The 17,260-nt window shown below is 41.1% G+C and overlaps 1 protein-coding gene across 2 annotated transcripts; it reads left to right on the forward strand.

Moving 5' to 3' along the window:
- The first annotated feature begins 23 nt into the window (after positions 1-23).
- amacr (alpha-methylacyl-CoA racemase) lies at positions 24-16,919 on the forward strand. 2 transcript variants are annotated; one of them, XM_072371939.1, is made up of 6 exons: positions 24-113; positions 931-1,187; positions 1,636-1,779; positions 4,177-4,337; positions 14,718-14,904; positions 15,404-16,919. In XM_072371939.1, exons 2-6 carry the CDS (start codon positions 941-943, stop codon positions 15,811-15,813), a joined length of 1,149 nt encoding a protein of 382 aa, XP_072228040.1. In that variant the 5' UTR covers positions 24-113; positions 931-940; the 3' UTR covers positions 15,814-16,919. The 2 variants fall into 2 exon arrangements, with proteins under 2 accessions (XP_072228040.1, XP_072228041.1); XM_072371940.1 differs by having other exon boundaries at positions 81-104.
- Positions 16,920-17,260: the final 341 nt, after the last annotated feature.

The raw sequence follows: 17,260 nt of genomic DNA on the forward strand, positions 1-17,260 counted from the left end.
AGCTTGTGACCCGCCGCTGTGTGCGGTCAACACTTCGAACAGCTCATTTCTGCCAACAAGAAGCTCAGGCGGTTTGTACACAGGTTGTCTTTCCCTCAGCTAAGGTAACCAAGGTAAGCCACTGTTAGGGGCATTTACATTTGTAAAGAGGTGTGTATTGTTCGTGCTGCAGCCACTCGATGGTTTATCGCTGATAAGTACACATGAAGGTGGCTGTTTGTTTTTGTTTTTTTTATTTGCCTGTGGAGGGTTCAGTTGTTCTCATGTTAACATTAAAGTTATTTCAGACGTAGTAACACACGCGCATTGTGCTCACGTTTGCAGGACTTACTATATTTGTGTTGTAGTAAGCTTTACGAGCCTTCTTCATGAAGTGTGCAACATTAAACCTCGAATCAACAAGCGTACTTTGTCCCAGTGTGAAGTCTAAAGTTCAGAGATCCTTGATACTGCAGGTTAGTCCGAGGTGTCTTCTCTTTTCTGGCTTAGATCTACTTTTAAATGCAGCTTTTTTTAGATTGAGTCAGTCATTAACTGGGAATCATCAGGTTTTTATTTTTAGGTTTTCGCTATAGAATTGATCGCTGATAGTCGTTTACAACAAATAGCTGATCACTAATTCGGCAGGCATATAAAAATAAGCATAAACCGGGTTAATTTAGTAGTTTACTGTATGTTTGTCAATAATGTCAAACGTCTTAAACCTATATTCAGCTGAATTTGGCACATTGACGTCTGTAGATTGTTTTAAAAAAGCTAAGAAATGCTTCTAAAATACCTGGTGGATCTCTCGCATGTAATTGGGTGAATTGTAAACCTGACAGTAACTTGAATAAGTCTAAAAAGTGTTAACACCTGACACTGCTACTAAAATAACGTTACACCTGTGCATTATACTGAGAGCTTTCCCTTTTTCATTTGACCCTACAGTCCTTTAATCATGGCACTGGCAGGGGTGAGAGTTATTGAGTTGGCAGGTCTGGCTCCTGCACCCTTTTGTGGCATGATCCTCGCAGACTTTGGAGCCAGGGTGATCCGCGTGGACCGCACCACGGCAGCCACGTCTTTGGACACGCTAGGGCGGGGGAAGAGGTCCGTGGCCATCAACCTGAAGACAACAGAGGGCATAGCCTTGCTCAGGAGGCTCTGCGTTCAGTCTGACGTGGTGCTGGAGCCTTATCGTAAAGGTCAGACCTACACTACAAGGGGCTCTTAAAAGTGCAATTTAGTACAGGATGGGCAAAATCAGTGTCTCTAGAAGCAAGTCGCGAGTGGAAAGCACTAATTGGCTACCTCAGAACTGTATTTGAGTACATCACTGGAGTGTGTTTGTGATCACAGTTCTTTCCAGTACTTACAACTGTGTTAATGTTGGAATATATAAGCTATTGAAAACAAACTCATTGTGATTAGATAAGAACAATGTAGATGTACTTTTTGAGTATAAACCTTGAATTAACCTTTGATGAGCTTGAAGCTTAGTTGGAGTTTTTACACGATAAGCTATGTCAAACTTCAAAAAGGTTCCAGGCTCAAAAGTGCTTTATCAAATCTCCTGTCAACGGATCTTAAACCTGCGACATAAGCAGGCCCCCGACTGGAGTCTTTCTGATCACTGACCTACTTACTGTTCAGGTGTGATGGAAAAGCTGGGCCTCGGTCCACGCGAGCTGCTAACAGAAAATCCTCGCCTGATCTACGCTCGTTTGACGGGCTACGGCCAGAGTGGGTCCTACGCCACTGCAGCTGGGCATGATATCAACTTCCTGGCCATGTCAGGTACTGTAATGATACGTCAGATAAGTGTACACCTTGCACTGGAAATTGAAGGAGCTTCATCAAGAATTTATAATGATGTTAGGAGGCAATTCACTGGTGTTGTGAGAGGCAGGTAGACTGGTTCCTTTTTGTCCCTCCTCTGACTCTCATGCATTCGTGTCAGAATGAGAAAACAACATGGATTCTACAAGAGAAGTAAAAGTCTACTTCCCAATGCGGTCAAATAACTAGAAAAAAATTTCTAGTTATCAGCTATACTGCTAGTAAATGTTTCAAACAAATCAAGGTCGCTCTGCATAAAAATCTCCTTCCTGTTTACTTCAATGCACGAGGAAACATATGATGTGCTATAAAATATGTGCATTTGTAACATCAATGAAATGACAGGCCTTGTTTCTGCTTGTGATATCAACAACGGGGACAACGGAGAACTGAATTTCCTTGGTGGTTCAAGCTTGATGGTGAATTTGAATGAAAAAAAATTCTGAATATCCCAACAACACATTAGTGCATTCCAACTGCATTTAGTTTTGTTGGGGCGGCAGCAGCTCTGGAGGAAGAGCAGTCGTCTGCCAATTGGAAGGTTGGAAAGTGTGAAGTGTCCTTGGGCAAGACGATGAACCCCACATTGCCTCTGATGTCCATCGGCATGTGAATAAGTGTGATAGGAAGAAAAGGCATCGCAGAGTGTGTTACACTGTATAGACTACGATGAGTGTGAGTGGGGATTGTTGTGTAAAAGCACTTTGCCTGGTAAACTAAGCTAGAAAAGCTCTATATAAGTACAGTCCCTTTATGTTGGAAATCTTTCATGTTACAAATAGCAGTTCAGCACATCTTAAGCAGGTCTTCGATACATAAGAATTTAGTGGCCTTGAGAACTGTGGGGAAAAAAAAAGGACCATACAGTTCAAGCTTAATAATAAGATTTCAATATAACCTGCAGAAGGTCCACAGAAAGATGAACAATGGAAAATAATTGCTTGTGCCTGTCATTCAACTCTGTAGCCGTTGAATTAGGTGCAGTGTTTCTATTATTTCGTGCTCCCTCGCTCATATTTATGGGTTTACTAGACATCAGGAAAACATTTCTATGGTTTCATTGTCCAACGCGTCTTTAACGGGTGCACATTACACAACATATCGGTGTGGCTTTGAGAAAGTTCAAATCTTTATAGAAGAACTTTCTCTTCCAGTACTGAGAAAGGTCCACAGCAGGAAAACAGAAAGATGAACAGGGAAAGTAATTGCTTGTAACTCACAGATATGCCTTCGGACATAAAAGTCCAATTCATGTGTACACTCCACTTTATTATATGCACTCAGCACTAACTCATTTTTTTTCCATTAAAAAAAAAAAATTATATATATATGTCTTTTGCAACCCATTATTAATCCAGCCAGTAATAGTGTGTGACAAATTGTCAGAGTTGTGTTGGTTGATATTTAAGAGATTTAAGAGTACTGAAACAGCATGTACCATTTCCAGAATGACAGGCACTCTGCCCAGTCTGTTTTTCACAAAGTGAACCTCACCATATCCAAAGCGGCATTAAAGGGTAAGACATCAGTGCAAGTCGAGATAAGTGCCGTTTTTAAAACGTGACTGCAATCTTTCCTAAAGTAGTTTACTTCAGCACACATTGAATCGTTCAGTCACTGTGTCTATTTTACGGTCTCACCTGTACCTAGATTTTCATCTGCAAATACTGTCCATATGCTATAAAAACAACCTGTACATACCTCTATATACCACACTATTTATGCTGCATGCACTCACTGCCTATTGCACTTGTGGTAAGATGCATTTTGTTGCTCTGTACATGTGGAATGACAATAAAGTTGAATCTAATCTAATCTAAAATCGAAGTGGGAGGCCAGACACAGCGAGTGAGATCCATTTTTGATCAAACAAGGTAATACTTTGTTGCAGAGAGCGACCGTTTGGCATCCGTTACATCTGAGAAATTCCAGAGCAAAACCTATATGTGAAACCTATATGTTTTTTTGTTTTTTTTCAGGAAGTGTAACATGGTGTTAGGGCCCCCACAGACCAAAGTGGAGACAGCTCCCACGGTGTGTGTGTGTTTGTCTCTTTAATTGGCACCCCAAGCAGCAGCGAAAGATAAAAAGAAACTTCTGACAATCTTTCTGATGCCAGACAGGCCTCCCCTTGAAGATCCTTTGTAATATCTGTGAGATAACAGTGTGGCAAAAGGAGAAAAGTCTCTGTCCAAAGGTGAAGTGTTTGCTTAACGGCATTAGCAATAAATTCGTCAGAGTAAACCCTCAAAGGAGTTGTGTGCGCGTCCATGCTATCTGGTTCACTTTTCCAGTTTGATGTTTTGTTTAGTTTCTAAACTAAATAGCAGTATTTGTCTTTTAATGGCACCGCAGGCCTTTTATCCCGCCTGGGTCGCAGCGGAGAGAGGCCCTACGCTCCGCTGAATCTTTTAGCAGACTTCGCTGGCGGTGGTCTGACCTGTGCTCTGGGGATAGTCCTGGCGCTGCTGGAACGGACAAAGTCAGGAAAAGGACAGATCATTGATGCCAGCATGGTAAGGTTGACTTCTTTCATTTTATTAGCATTTTTTTTTTCAATAATGTTACTAAACTGCAGCCCAACGGCTTTGTTGACTGGAGTTGGTAAACTGTCCCGCTGCCAGCATCCCTGAGGCCCTGCATTAGGGCTTCCTTAGTGGGGGTGTGTTGCTGCAGGTAACGAAATACAAACCAGGTAGTCCAGGCAGGAGACTCATCAGACACAACAAAGCAATGCACGCCCCTTGGAGGCATTTTAGAGCTCAGAAAAGGCGGCGGAGCAAATTTTCCTCTTTCGTCCCGGTGTTTGTGTTGTCAACAGTTGAATCAGTTGACGGACCACAATATATTCTGCACTGCTGTGTCCACTGTCAGATGACAGCTTCTGAGCACTGAGGCAAACTCTGCGCCATAGTGGGATAAGTCGGATTGCTCATGGCAGAGTTGCTTGAAAAGCGCATCAAGGTCTCTGAATCCTGCTGCGTTTGTCCTCCACTGCTCGTTGTGTAGCTGAAAGGTTTCAAGGCGGAACAACTGCAATGACCTCGTTAAAGGTTAGGGGTTAGGCGACACTTCTGTCTTTTATTTCAATCAAGTTGAGAAACTTTTTTTTTTCTTTTTTACAGATATTTTTTTCAATCTGGGCAGTACTTTGAAAAAAATGCAGTCACACATTGTAGTCTTTATTCTCTCTTGATACTCATCAAGTTACACCGAGTGTCTTCCAGGGATGCACACAACTAATGGAGCGCGACAAGGACTCGCTTACTAAAACCAAACCAAAAAAAACAAGGAAAGAGAACTGGTTTTGCTGTAGCTAAACGCTCGTGTGACAGTAAATAACTGCTTTGGTTATTAATGTTAGTTTAATCGACTTTAGCTGGCTTGATTAGTCGAGCTGAAAAGTCACCTAAAATGCCCACCTATAGTGTCAATGTTTAAGAATGTAAATGTTATATGATGAAGAGTTGATTTGAAAGAAACAGATAGCAGCTTGGAAGCCAGCTAATATTACACAAAAGATTGTAGAAAAGATGGAGGTGTCTGGGAGTTGAGTGATTTTAAAGGGAAAATCTGGGACTTTTTCACTTCTTCCCAGCTTTACTTTGCATTTGGGTGTCAGATATCGATAGTTACAAAAGCATTTGGATTGGTAAAGACCGAGAAAACCAAGATTTTACAACTGCTAAACAGCCGAAAACGAACACAAAAAGCAGGGCTTGTATTTGTCCGACCGCATTAGGGAGAGGATCTCTGCTGTGGCTGGTGAGTTGTTGTTGTTGGAAGGCAGCAGTCTACAAGTAAATGAGAGCAGAGGCGGCTGGCCTATGAAGACTGTAGAGACATTACACAGTTGGAATTCAAAGCACAGCTTTCCAAAAGCAAGCGGTGCTTTGTATGACTGTGTTTCCAAATCGTAGCCACAGAAATATGAAATCGCATTACTTTTGGGGGACGCTCTGGCGTTGTGGCTTGCTGTGCTATAAATGGATGTGAACGCTTTTGTCGGTACAATGCACTTTGCCCCCCAAACTGCTGCTCACAGAGTGGAGATTCATTTTATTTTTTCCCCTAACAAACACCTTCCCCCTGCTGATTCGACTCAAGCAGCTCCTCTTCTGTAGACTCCTTCACAAATGAGTAGTCTTGTGAATGCTGAAAAAGTTTCTTTGCTTTAAATTAGACTTAAGAGGCGGTCACAACATTCAGCAGCACAGCGGTCAGAGGGTTTCCCCTTTGCTCGTTCAAAAGTGACTGATAGAAATGTTAGAAACTGTTGTTCCGTATTCAACTGGAGTACGTTTCTGTCAGGTAATTTTAAGATGAGCTTGAGTTTGTAAAGCCCGTCACGCTGCTGTCGTACAGTTTCCTTTATGCAATCACACGGATGGATGCAGTTGACAAGACGAGATTAAGCTCAGAGGTTTGTCAGCTGATGATCTAAATGGATGTCGATATGCGAGCAGCCCCATCAGCGATATTTTCTCAGACTTCAGAAAGCGCTTCCGGGCACAGGAGACATCATCCGTTTGTTTTCAGAGGCTGAGTCAGTGAGATGTGCTAAATGATGGCGTACCCTGTGACGAGGGAAAAGAACATGCTGTACGGGCTTATTATTTTTCTTCTTTATTATTTCACTCTTCAGGCAAGCGTTTGGCTCAGGCCGGTTTCCTGAATGAAATTAGGCGGGTTAATATAGAGAGTGGTTGGTGTTTTCTTTAGAAATCAAACACATTGCTCACATTGCAAAGCTTCTGGCTTCTGTCATTAATACAGAAGACTGGCAAGGAAAATGAGCTGCATAAAGACATCATAGGCAAACTGCACCATGAATAAGTTCAGTGGGAAGCTGTCTCACTGTTTATGGTGAGGTGAGCTCATTCAGACACAATCAGTAAATTATATGTGATGCAAAATTCAAAGCTTTATTAAAACTCCATGTTCCAACAGTCAAAAGCCACTGGCGCTGCTAAGAATCTGCCTTTCACGTTAAAAATTGATATCAAATGGAAAAAAAGAATGTGAAGGATTATGTATATTATTAATTATGGATGCATATCGATATAAATATTGATATCAATCATATGAATATATTATTATTATCTAAATGAATATTAATATTACTCATACAGACTTGGTTTATCCATTAAAACAATAAAGTAAGTCACCAGCCACATAACAAATGATTTTATCAACAGTAAAGGACTAAATTAGTGATCTTAGTGGACGCGTTGACCAAAGAAGACCTTTCGACGCGTAGTTCAGCATCATGAGTGTCCAAATGACCAGTTAAGCATGTCTGGCGCAAGCAAACACCAGCCAACACCAAAGCAAATCAAAAATTAAAAAAAGAAACTGAAGCTGATGAAAAAATGATGGGCTCTGCAACTGGATAATAATGCCGCCTACAAATTCCAGATGGACTGCCGAATTTCAAGATGCATAAGATGGAAGGTTTCGCCCTGGCCTTCACAGTCCCCTGACCAAAACATCATCAAATATTAAGGTCACAAAAGAGCAGTGCGTGCCAGATAGACACAGAACTAGAAGCTTTTCGGAGCCAAAAATCCCCCCTCACAAAGATCTGAGAGGCTCTTTGCAGGCAGCGTAAATTGCTTGCAAACTGTGATCATTATCAAATGGGGGTAAACACAGAGTGCCCAAGCCTTTTTCTTTGGGTTATTTTCCCCTTTTTTTGTGTGTATTTTAAACTACTTTAAAGATCCAAATCCTAAAACATTCCAGTTATTTTTCACCCACAACATTTAAACAGGCATTTAAACGTCCTGACACCTTCGCCGTTAACCTTTCACGTGTGCAGACGTTTTGGCTGGGGTTTTTTGTTTTTGTCCAAACTTTTGTGCAAACTTTTGCTGTCACTCACTGTTGACATTTATTTCTGATTTACTGCTCAGGGGGGAGTGAGTGGATGCCTTTTTAAGGTTTGGAACCAGTCGGCAGATAATTAAACGCATTACTGCTCTCAAGGCAGAAAACATTTCTGCCACAGTAATACATTTTATTACAGTCCTGAAAGAAAAACGCAGGGGAGTGCGAAGGATCTGCAGAGGCCCCCTGTAGTCCCTGTCACGGACTGGTGCATTATCCTAAGTGGCTCTATCTGTTAACTCACCTAAAGCTCTGTGTGAAGGAGTGGATGATGAGAATTTTCATATGGATGCAGAGATTTGCTCCTGAGACCTTAAAGTTGAACTCGCTGATCATTTTATTTGGGTTAAGGCTGGAAAAACAGCTCTGCTGCTGTTGAAATGTTTTACCATTATGCAAATGCATGAATTACGGTATACTGTTGCAGAACTTTTTATTTAGAGTCGTGATATAAGAAAGCCCCTCTAATGGAGCCCAGTTGATCGGCTGTGTTGGATTAGATTGTACGGATGGTCTCTGTGTGTGTGTGTGTGTGTGTGTGTGTGTGTGTGTGATGCGCTGTTTCTTTTCAGCTTTGCTTAAAGTTGTATGTATGGTTTTCCTGCTTCTGTTTATCCTGATTAAAGTGTTTTCAGTCGAGATGCACTGACTGCTCTTATGATCTGCCTAATATAGAACAGACTTTTTTTCTTTTTTTTTTTTTGACCAGTTCATACAATTTTCTGAAGTCTTACATTAGAGAAACAGTACCACTGCACTCCTCTCAACCACTCAGTCCACTCCAACCCTGTTTTCCATTAGCTGTGCCTGTAAGAGCAGATTTATGTTAATTGTTATGTGTCATTATCTGGTCGTAATTGACGGGTCAGCCTATGTAGTGTAGGAACCTTTAGAGATCTTTGAGCTGCTGTGCAAACATACATTTGGACACAAATTGCACCTGGAAAAAAGGCAAACTCCTCTTTACCTTAAGGAGATTTCCATCAGAACCAGATACTGGAAGGCTGCCATCTGCCTTGACTGGTTAAGGTTAAAAGGATAGAACAGAAACACCAACAAACCTATCAGAAGCATTTATGACAACAAAAATAAATGTGGATTTACAGAGAGTAAAAGCTCAAGAGAGCAGGGGGGAGAAAAGTGCATCTTCTTGAGAGGTGCATCACTAAAGAAAGGTACAGGATCACCTGGGCCTGCCCTAACTGTCTTTATCAAAAGCCTCTTTCATGTTTCAGATGCACCTTATAGGTGAAAGGAAGACATCCTTGTTAACCTGCTGCAGTTCCTCTTTGTAATTCACACATGCTAAACAGAGACGACTCAGTCTTGTATCACTGGTTTTTTTTTGGCTTGATGTATAAGGCTTCTTTATAGCAAAGCAAAAGATGTCCGACTTCCCACTTCTGAGTTCCCGTGAATACAGCCTGGTGTGAGGTTGTGGGTGTAGATAAAGATGTAGCTCACTAAATGAGATGTGTTTAGACAGGAGTAGCCAAATCTAAAACTAAAATGCTTCAGGTTAGAGGACAGATGAAAATCCAGCTGAAAAGGAATTGGGGTGCAACATAAGTTGGGATGGCTGTTAGGTTTGTAAAACATAACAAAACAGAAAGTGGTACAGAGGCATAAAGCTTTCAGTTTTGTACACCTTAGGCTGACCTTAAATGTTGGAGAAATAGCTTCACTTTGTTGCAGCATAGTTCAGAAACGTGTCCAGTGTCTGTGCTTGTAAATCCACTCAAAGGCTGAAAAAACTTCATCTGATTATTAACCTGTGAATGAACTGCATACTCCTGAGTGTTGGGGCTTTACTGTCGACTGCGTTGCCCAGATAATCTGTAACGCCAAAGAAAAATAGTGAAAAAAAAACATCACGAAAGATGGCAAGGCATCAAACATATTCATAGCTTTTCAGTGGAGGCGGATCTTCATCGATGGGTTGCAAAAACACCTGGCGCTGCCTCATTTGGCCGCGGAAAATAACAGTGCACACACCGTCTACCTCAGAACTGTCAACTTTGACACACGAGGGTTGAACATTTTTCCTCTGACATCCAATTCTTCAAAATGGCCAATATCGCCAGCATGATCCAGCGAGATGATTTCAGTCATATTACTTTCCATTCGGCTGTCCAGTTCTCGCCACTCATTCCTTTGACGGGTGTTTGGGCCGCTGCCAGTCCCAGCATGCACTGACCTGGCCTGGCGGTACTCCCTAAACTGGCTCTCCTCCAGGCTCTGGAACAGCGTCTCATCCCAGATTAATCCTGTCACAGCAATGCTAATTTCGAAATCAGATCAACTTTAAAGACCCTTTCGTCTTCTTTTGATTGTAGTTCAGCCTCAGGCTCACTCGTGGTTTTTTTAATGAAGTTCAGTTAATCTTTTATATAGTTTCATTGTGTTTTCATCCAGTGATCTTGTTTTTGTCTATTTCCCATCACTGTCTTTCATGCATACATTAATCATATTTTTTTTTTCCTATGCTGTATTATGGCTCATTATTGTTATGTGGTCATTGTGTTTTATGATTTGGTGTCTTCCTGTCATGTTTTTCTTATTTTATGCATTCTTGTGTACATATTGTGTATAATTTGGAGAATTTCATGCTGCGCTATGCAGATAAATGTGACAGGACTTGACTGAACGTTTTTCGAGTGATTTGATGATCACCAAGGACATTTAAGTATAGTTAAACTGAGAACATAAACTGCTTGGCAGGGGAAAAAAATAACCACCTGGATTTTACTGAGCATATAATCTGGGATTGCTTCAGATGGTAAGCTCAGCTGACTACTTATATATACTAAATGCCCATATTTTTCCATCAATATATATTTTTTTCCCTCAAGATTTCATTTTTCCCTGATGGGATGCACACATCCCTCTGTGAAAATGGCTCAAAGAGTCTAGAAAAGAACACCAATGGGAATGTTTGGGTTTTGAGGTCTGGGCCTGTCAGGCTGAGGCTTGGTAAATTGAGTTCAGATCAAGATGAGGATCCTTGGTCATTATTTTGGTTTCAATTACAATGAAAGGCTGGCTTAAATATGTCCTTTGATAACTGGTGTTGAAGTACATTTTCAGTGACTGTATCTTCATCTGATTAAGAGATTAAGATCAGGTTTATTTGTCATGCATACACACCTCTGCTTTTAACCCATCCAGGTTGGCACCTGTTGACACACACATGGTCACACACTCATAGAGACAGATGCCATACACTGGAGCGGTGGGCAGCCATTAAAAGGTGCCTTGGTATAAGACAAGGAGGTGAACTGCCACCTTCAGCTGTTAGTTCAACCAATTCCTTTTGGGGATCGAACCGCCAACCTTTAGGTTATTGGACGACCCACTCTCGGCTGTCCCCATCAAATAAATATCTTCTCCTCGTCGGGGAATCGAACCCCGATTTTCCGCGTGAGATACTGACCATTATACTAACGAGGACACTTCCGTGCCATTTATAGAAAAAAGCACGTAGGCTTTTTCGCACACTGTTGGCTCTGATGGACGACAAACATGACATTACTTATCTATCCTTCCATTTTCTGTACCCAGACAGATTCTGACAGCAGCGTGTTTCACGTCTGCCACAGCCACTTTGGTAGCTGCACTTTGACAGGCACTCTAATTAGCCCGGTTTTAAATAGAAGTGATATAAGAGTAAAAGAAGCACAGAAAATGAAAGGACTGACGTGTGATGCAGAACTTCATCAGATGAACCGATATTATTTGAGATTTCTGCCCGTCGCTTGCTTCAGCCGAACTAATTTATTGCAAGACAACGAGTGATCATCAGCCCTTGTAATGTTATGGTCACCCAACATCTTCGCACACTGTGCTCAAACGTGTAAACGCACCTGGTGAAAATGACACGGGACTGTTTTCCCCTTTACAGATCATAATCTGGAATTATTATGGAATTGTTGTGCTGAGGTTTTGATTTGAGTCGAGAGTTCTTGTTCGTATGATTCACTCTCACTTATTGACCACCAATTAATATCAGCAGATAACTATTGATAACAATCCGAGCACCCTTAGATTTAATACAGCAGGGGCTATTTGTTATGCAGGGATATATATTGGTATGCCGTTCTTACCAGTGTGTGCTCTCGCTCTCCCTCTGTGAGTGTTTTTATCAAAGCTGTTCAGTTCTGTGTTGTGGCTGCCAGTCTGGTGGTGCGAGTATTTAATTTGCAGTAGTTTCCAGCTTTTTTTCGGCCTAAAAGCCTCCCCCAAAGAGAAGGATGAGACTTCAGTGCGATGGTCAACATAATAAAAAGGGATCTGAAGAGAGAGTCGAAACAGAACATGTGGAGATGCATTTTGACACAGGGGGTGTTAAGGGCTGTAGATATGACTTTTTCCTAATGAAAAAATACACCCGTGGGGAGTTGAGACGCAGTTGATATGCATAGCTCCAGACTTACTTTTTCCAGCTGCACTCCCAATATGAACAATGTAGAACCTCTACATAAATCTACTTTTCCACAATTTATAGAAATGACCACGCTAAATTCTAAATGTCTCAGAATGAAGTTGGGCTTTATGAGGGTGGGAAAAATCTGCAGGGTAAGATGAGCATAGCATTTTTTTTTTTACACGAATGCCTTAAACTGATTTCGTTGAAGTAAAACTGTAATCGGCCTGTAATTGTAATTTCTATCACGATGACATCCTGTGAACTGAGACATTTCTGATTCTGATTCTGATGATATTGCTTCAGTTGTTAGGTCATAACCAAATAATTGAGCAGTTATAGATGTCGTTCTGTGGAGTTGCTTGCCAGCTTGTTTGGCTAGCTGGTTGACAAATCAGTGTCGCAAATGACCGGTACAGTCAGTCAACTGAACCCTTTGTGTGCAAACGATAGATGTGACCCATATTCATGGGTATGGAATGGCAGCGCTTTCCAGCGTGATTAAAGGTGCCGACGTTGATTGATCAGTTGATTCCTGTTTTGAAAATGCAGTTGGCAGACGCACTACATTTCAATCAGTGCACCCTGTCGACATCAGGCTGTTAGAGAGGGAAAACTAAGCTTTAGCTATTCAAATGTTTTCTTTTAGGAGTATAGCTCTTTTCTTCAGGTACACGGCAATCTGCACAGTTTTGACCCAACCCAGCACTCATTTACACAAGACGCTAACCCACACACGACAGTTCTTCTTCTCTCTGGCTGTTTCATCAGATTTTAAAGATAAGAGTCTTTAAAATCACACCGTTGTGCCCAGTTGTAAAATGTAGCACTATTGCTACTACAAAAAAGAGATGCAAGATGTGACTTAAAGGTCACGTTATCGAGCTCTGACCTGAGCTGTAAACAATATTTCTAACAATAATAACGTAACGAATTGATTGGCTCATTCTGCAGCTATTTTTCTTTTCACTTAGCTGTCCGACCCCCCCGCAATGCTCGCTCCATATTGATGTAAAACCACTGCATAGTTCACTACCGAAGGTAGGGTAGATTTAGCATTTAATGAGATTGGCATTTCCCTCTCTTACGGCTAAAAAAAAAAAAAAAAATGTTTGACTTCATATTTGGCAAATAGTGACTGAAATAAGAAGCTGCAATGGCGTTATGTCAATGAAATGACTTAAAAATGTCACCATGTTAGAGTGTTGGGGCTTGCAGCATTTTTTTTTTTTTGCTGCAGGCATGTGGCGACAATAGTCAATCATACGGTTTAAATGTTTTCATGTGTGGACACTGACAAGACTACCCCATCTACAACACTCGTCTTTTGCTCACAGATCTGTCAAAGTGGGGACTGAAAATATAGACAGTGAATTAAAGTGACTGTAATGTAGCCAGCGGTATGCAACTGGGTTTAGCTTGCACTCAGAATAAAAAGGGGGGCAGTGAGAATCATCATTCATCGTTTGGTCATTAGTTTGAAATGATGCTTTTATGCCGGTTGCAACCTTGATAATCGACTGTGTTTCAATGGGTGGTCAGCTGTTAGGCGCTTGCACGAGGCGGCATGGAGAAGTCATTAATGCAAAGAGAATTAATTCTCTTTTTGGAAAGCCCGCACACATGTATGCAGCCGCTTATGTCTTTGTTATTCAGAGCTGCATTTTTCATGACCGAAAACCATCAAAAGAAGAAGAAGAAGGCCCGTTCAAAGTGTTATCCCAGCTTTTGCACAGGCCCAATATTTCATGCATGAGTCTTGAGTTTCGGTGCAGAATAATTGTTGACGCGTTGGCCAGTGACAGAACATCCTCCTTCTTGTCTGTGATTCGTCTTTCAACAAAGCCGCAGTTCGACAGAAAATGCATTGTATTCAGAAGTATGTAAATGTTTTTTTTTTTCCAACTTTTCAGCTCTCTTGAAATGGATTGGGATGGGTTTTTGTAACACTTCTTCTTTTTTTAATACAGGCAATTCTTCACAACAACAGAGCAGTAACTGATTTTTGTTCATATTACCTTGTTTTGTTTGCTTATTGAAAAGAAAAGAAGCCTTTGGAATAGTGTGCACGCCGAACATTGTGCTTCTTCCCTTTTCTTTTTTTTTCATGTTCAGGTTCTTATCAGAACTTTTGCGTTTCATCAGAGGTTGCTTAACCAACTCCAATTTTAGTGACAAAAATCCTTGCTGCTGCAGAGGTTTTTAAAGCTGACTGATTATATGCGAGCAGAGGAAGTTTATCAGATTCCTCACAGTTACTATTTGATCATGGTATTCATATTCATGGAGCAGCTGCAGTAAACACTTTGAATAGGCAGCCGGCTGTTTATAAAGCAAATGCCATCCGTTTTGTCTTTTTACAGAATTTGCTGAACGAGTCCTACCTCCATAATCATGTCCTCATTATTATCATTGCACGAGCTTTGCAAGGTTGTTTGCAGTTTTAACAAATAACAAATAGATGCCATTGTTTTTTGCTTAATAGTTTCCCATTATTTACACAAGTTAAGTCTATGTGTCCACTGAAATAGAGACTGTCCCTGACTTATGTTCTACCTCTCTCCTCCTGTTTAACTACGCTTAGGTGGAGGGAGCAGCCTACACAGGCTCATTTGTGTGGAAATCTCGTAGTATTGGCATGTGGGACCGTGCTAGAGGAGAGAACATGTTGGACAGCGGAGCGCCTTTCTACGATACCTACAGGACTATGGATGGAAGGTTCATGGCTGTGGGTGCTCTGGAACCGCAGTTCTACACACAGCTGCTTAAGGGTTTGTTTCAAAAGCAGATTTAGACCTTCTTCTCTATGTTAAGCAGACTTCCAAGGTCCTGATTGTTTGTACTGAGCGCAGTAATGAAATATGAGGTGATATCTGTAGATATATCCAAAATACGTCTTGGCTCAAAAATATATATACACAAAATGATCCCCAGCTTTCAGATAGAAAACAGACAGAGTACCAAGTACCTCATATTGCACCATCGTAACTGTGACGGCACTCGTTTCGCTTCAAGAAAATTTCAGATTAATTTGAAATGATCCAAAAATCTGAACTTCCATGAGAATCTCAATAAGAAAACAAAGCACCTCACTCTGCATTATATGATAGAATATCACAAATTCACAAAAAAACAAGAGATAAGAACAGCTCTTTAGATATTCACTGATGTTTATATTTCTGGGTTTTACATCATTTCACTGTTAACATTGTTTCTTTTTTGTTTTCATCATTTTTTTGTGTTTTTTTTTCTTTTTTTTTTTCTCCACAGGCTTAGAGTTGGACGCTGAAGAGTTGCCTTCCCAGATGAGCTTCAATGACTGGCCAGAGCTGAGAAGGATCTTCACAGAGCGTTTCGCATCAAAAACTCAGGCGGAGTGGTCGAGGATTTTTGAGGGCACTGATGCCTGTGTGACACCTGTGTTGTCTTTTGACCAGGTGAGCTCACACCCTCATAGCCAGGAAAGAGGCTCTTTCATGAAGGACTCCAGCGGGGAAGAGTGGCCCCGGCCAGCCCCGGTTCTGTCTCGGACTCCTGCCGAGCCTTGCCTCACTTCCGACCTCGCAGTCGGGGAACACACAGCCGAGGTCCTGCAGGAGTACGGCTTTACTTCAGCGGAGATAGACAAGATGTTAGCAGCAGGGGTCATAGAGAGTAAGGCTGTGAAGGCAAAGCTTTAAATGATGTTTTTGGCAAGGATAAATTAACTTTAATGAATTTAAGAATCTAATTACAAAGGAAAGCTAGGAAAGAAAAGTTGTTTTGTTGACGTCAGAATTCAAACTCAAAAACAGGAGACACGAAGACGTGTCAAATCTGGGGCTAAGGGCCGTGCTCTGAACTCTTTCAGGGTACATGGCTGCATTTTGGGTTTGTCAGTTTATCAAAGCTGCTTATTTCAACAGCTACGCTGCTGTCTTCAGTGCCTCTTGGTTTGAAAGAGTCTTTGGAAGCAAACTACTCTTTAAATCACTGTCCTGATGGGTGCTAGATTACCCAGCTCAGGGTCAAGACATGTCAGAAAAGATGTCTGTGCGCAGCCTGAAAGATCTCCAATCAGCACCAAAAGAGGAAGTAAACAGACCGTTTTTTAGTTTTTTTTCCGGCTCTTCCTACGGTGCCTCTAATTTTCTCCTCTTTTATTTCTCATGTTCACTAGATCCAGCTGTGCTGTGCTTTCAGTCACAGCTCTGTTGCTTATCATTGTCCACAGAAAAACCCTCCAGAGGTAGGAGATGCTATGAATGGAAGCTGAGTTTGGGATCATTGCAACAATAGGTTGTGCTGAGAAGAGGCTGTTTGTGATTTTTTTTATTTTTTACTTTTTGTATAGATCCAGTAAGCACCATCAGAACTGTAGCACACACTATCGCTACAGTTAGTTCTCTGACGTTTGGAAGCAAACACTTTTAAATGTGCTTTAACAAGGAATCATTCAAATTAATTTAGTTAATCCAGGTGTGTTTGTTCTCTGGGTCAGAAAGTATTACTTTATTAATGTTAAATACTGCTGGGAAGAAAAATGACATAAGAAATAAATGATTTTGATCCATTTCTACATGCTTTTAAAAGGTCATGGTAACCTCAGTTCATGTCCATCTTTGTATTAAAATCGAACTTTCTGTGCCCTCAGACTATCTCTGTAATCACTCATTTTAAATCTCTGGATCGCCAGTAGCTGTCATTATTACCCCGGTCTTTGTTCATTTTTGACTGACGATCTTTGCTATGTAATGGCTTTTGTCACTATTAGTATTTATGAGCTGCAATACATTTTCAAATTTGATTTCTGCTGAGAGTAACCTGAAATGATGTGAAAGAAAGATGTGAAATTAGCTGTGATAAAACTGTGTCACAGATAACAGAGGAAGCACCGTCTTCCCCTGTTTGTGTCAATTCGTTTTGATAAGATTTTGATTTATTGGGAAAATAACCTGAACTTACATTGAGTAGCTGCAAATTCCACACTCGTGCTCTGCAGTAAAGCCACAAAGATGCAAAAACAAAACAAACTTGGTAGCAGGCTGAGAGCGCCAAGGACAGGAATACTTGTAAAAGGAATGGATAAATGTGTAAGCCCTGCAACTGTATCAGGGATCATTGACAATGACACAATAACATTTGCAA

The sequence above is a fragment of the Leuresthes tenuis genome, unplaced genomic scaffold, assembly GCF_036924035.1.
Source record: "Leuresthes tenuis unplaced genomic scaffold, fLeuTen1.0.hap1 SCAF_19, whole genome shotgun sequence".
In the NCBI taxonomy this organism is placed as follows: Eukaryota; Metazoa; Chordata; class Actinopteri; order Atheriniformes; family Atherinopsidae; genus Leuresthes; species Leuresthes tenuis.

Excerpts from the sequence above, each read along its gene's own strand:
- amacr (XM_072371939.1), top strand. The coding sequence starts at position 941 with ATGGCACTGGCAGGGGTGAGAGTTATTGAGTTGGCAGGTCTGGCTCCT. Across the intron at positions 1,188-1,635 it reads GCTGGAGCCTTATCGTAAAG|GTGTGATGGAAAAGCTGGGC; the intron begins GTCAGACCTACA and ends CTTACTGTTCAG. Across the intron at positions 4,338-14,717 it reads AGATCATTGATGCCAGCATG|GTGGAGGGAGCAGCCTACAC; the intron begins GTAAGGTTGACT and ends AACTACGCTTAG.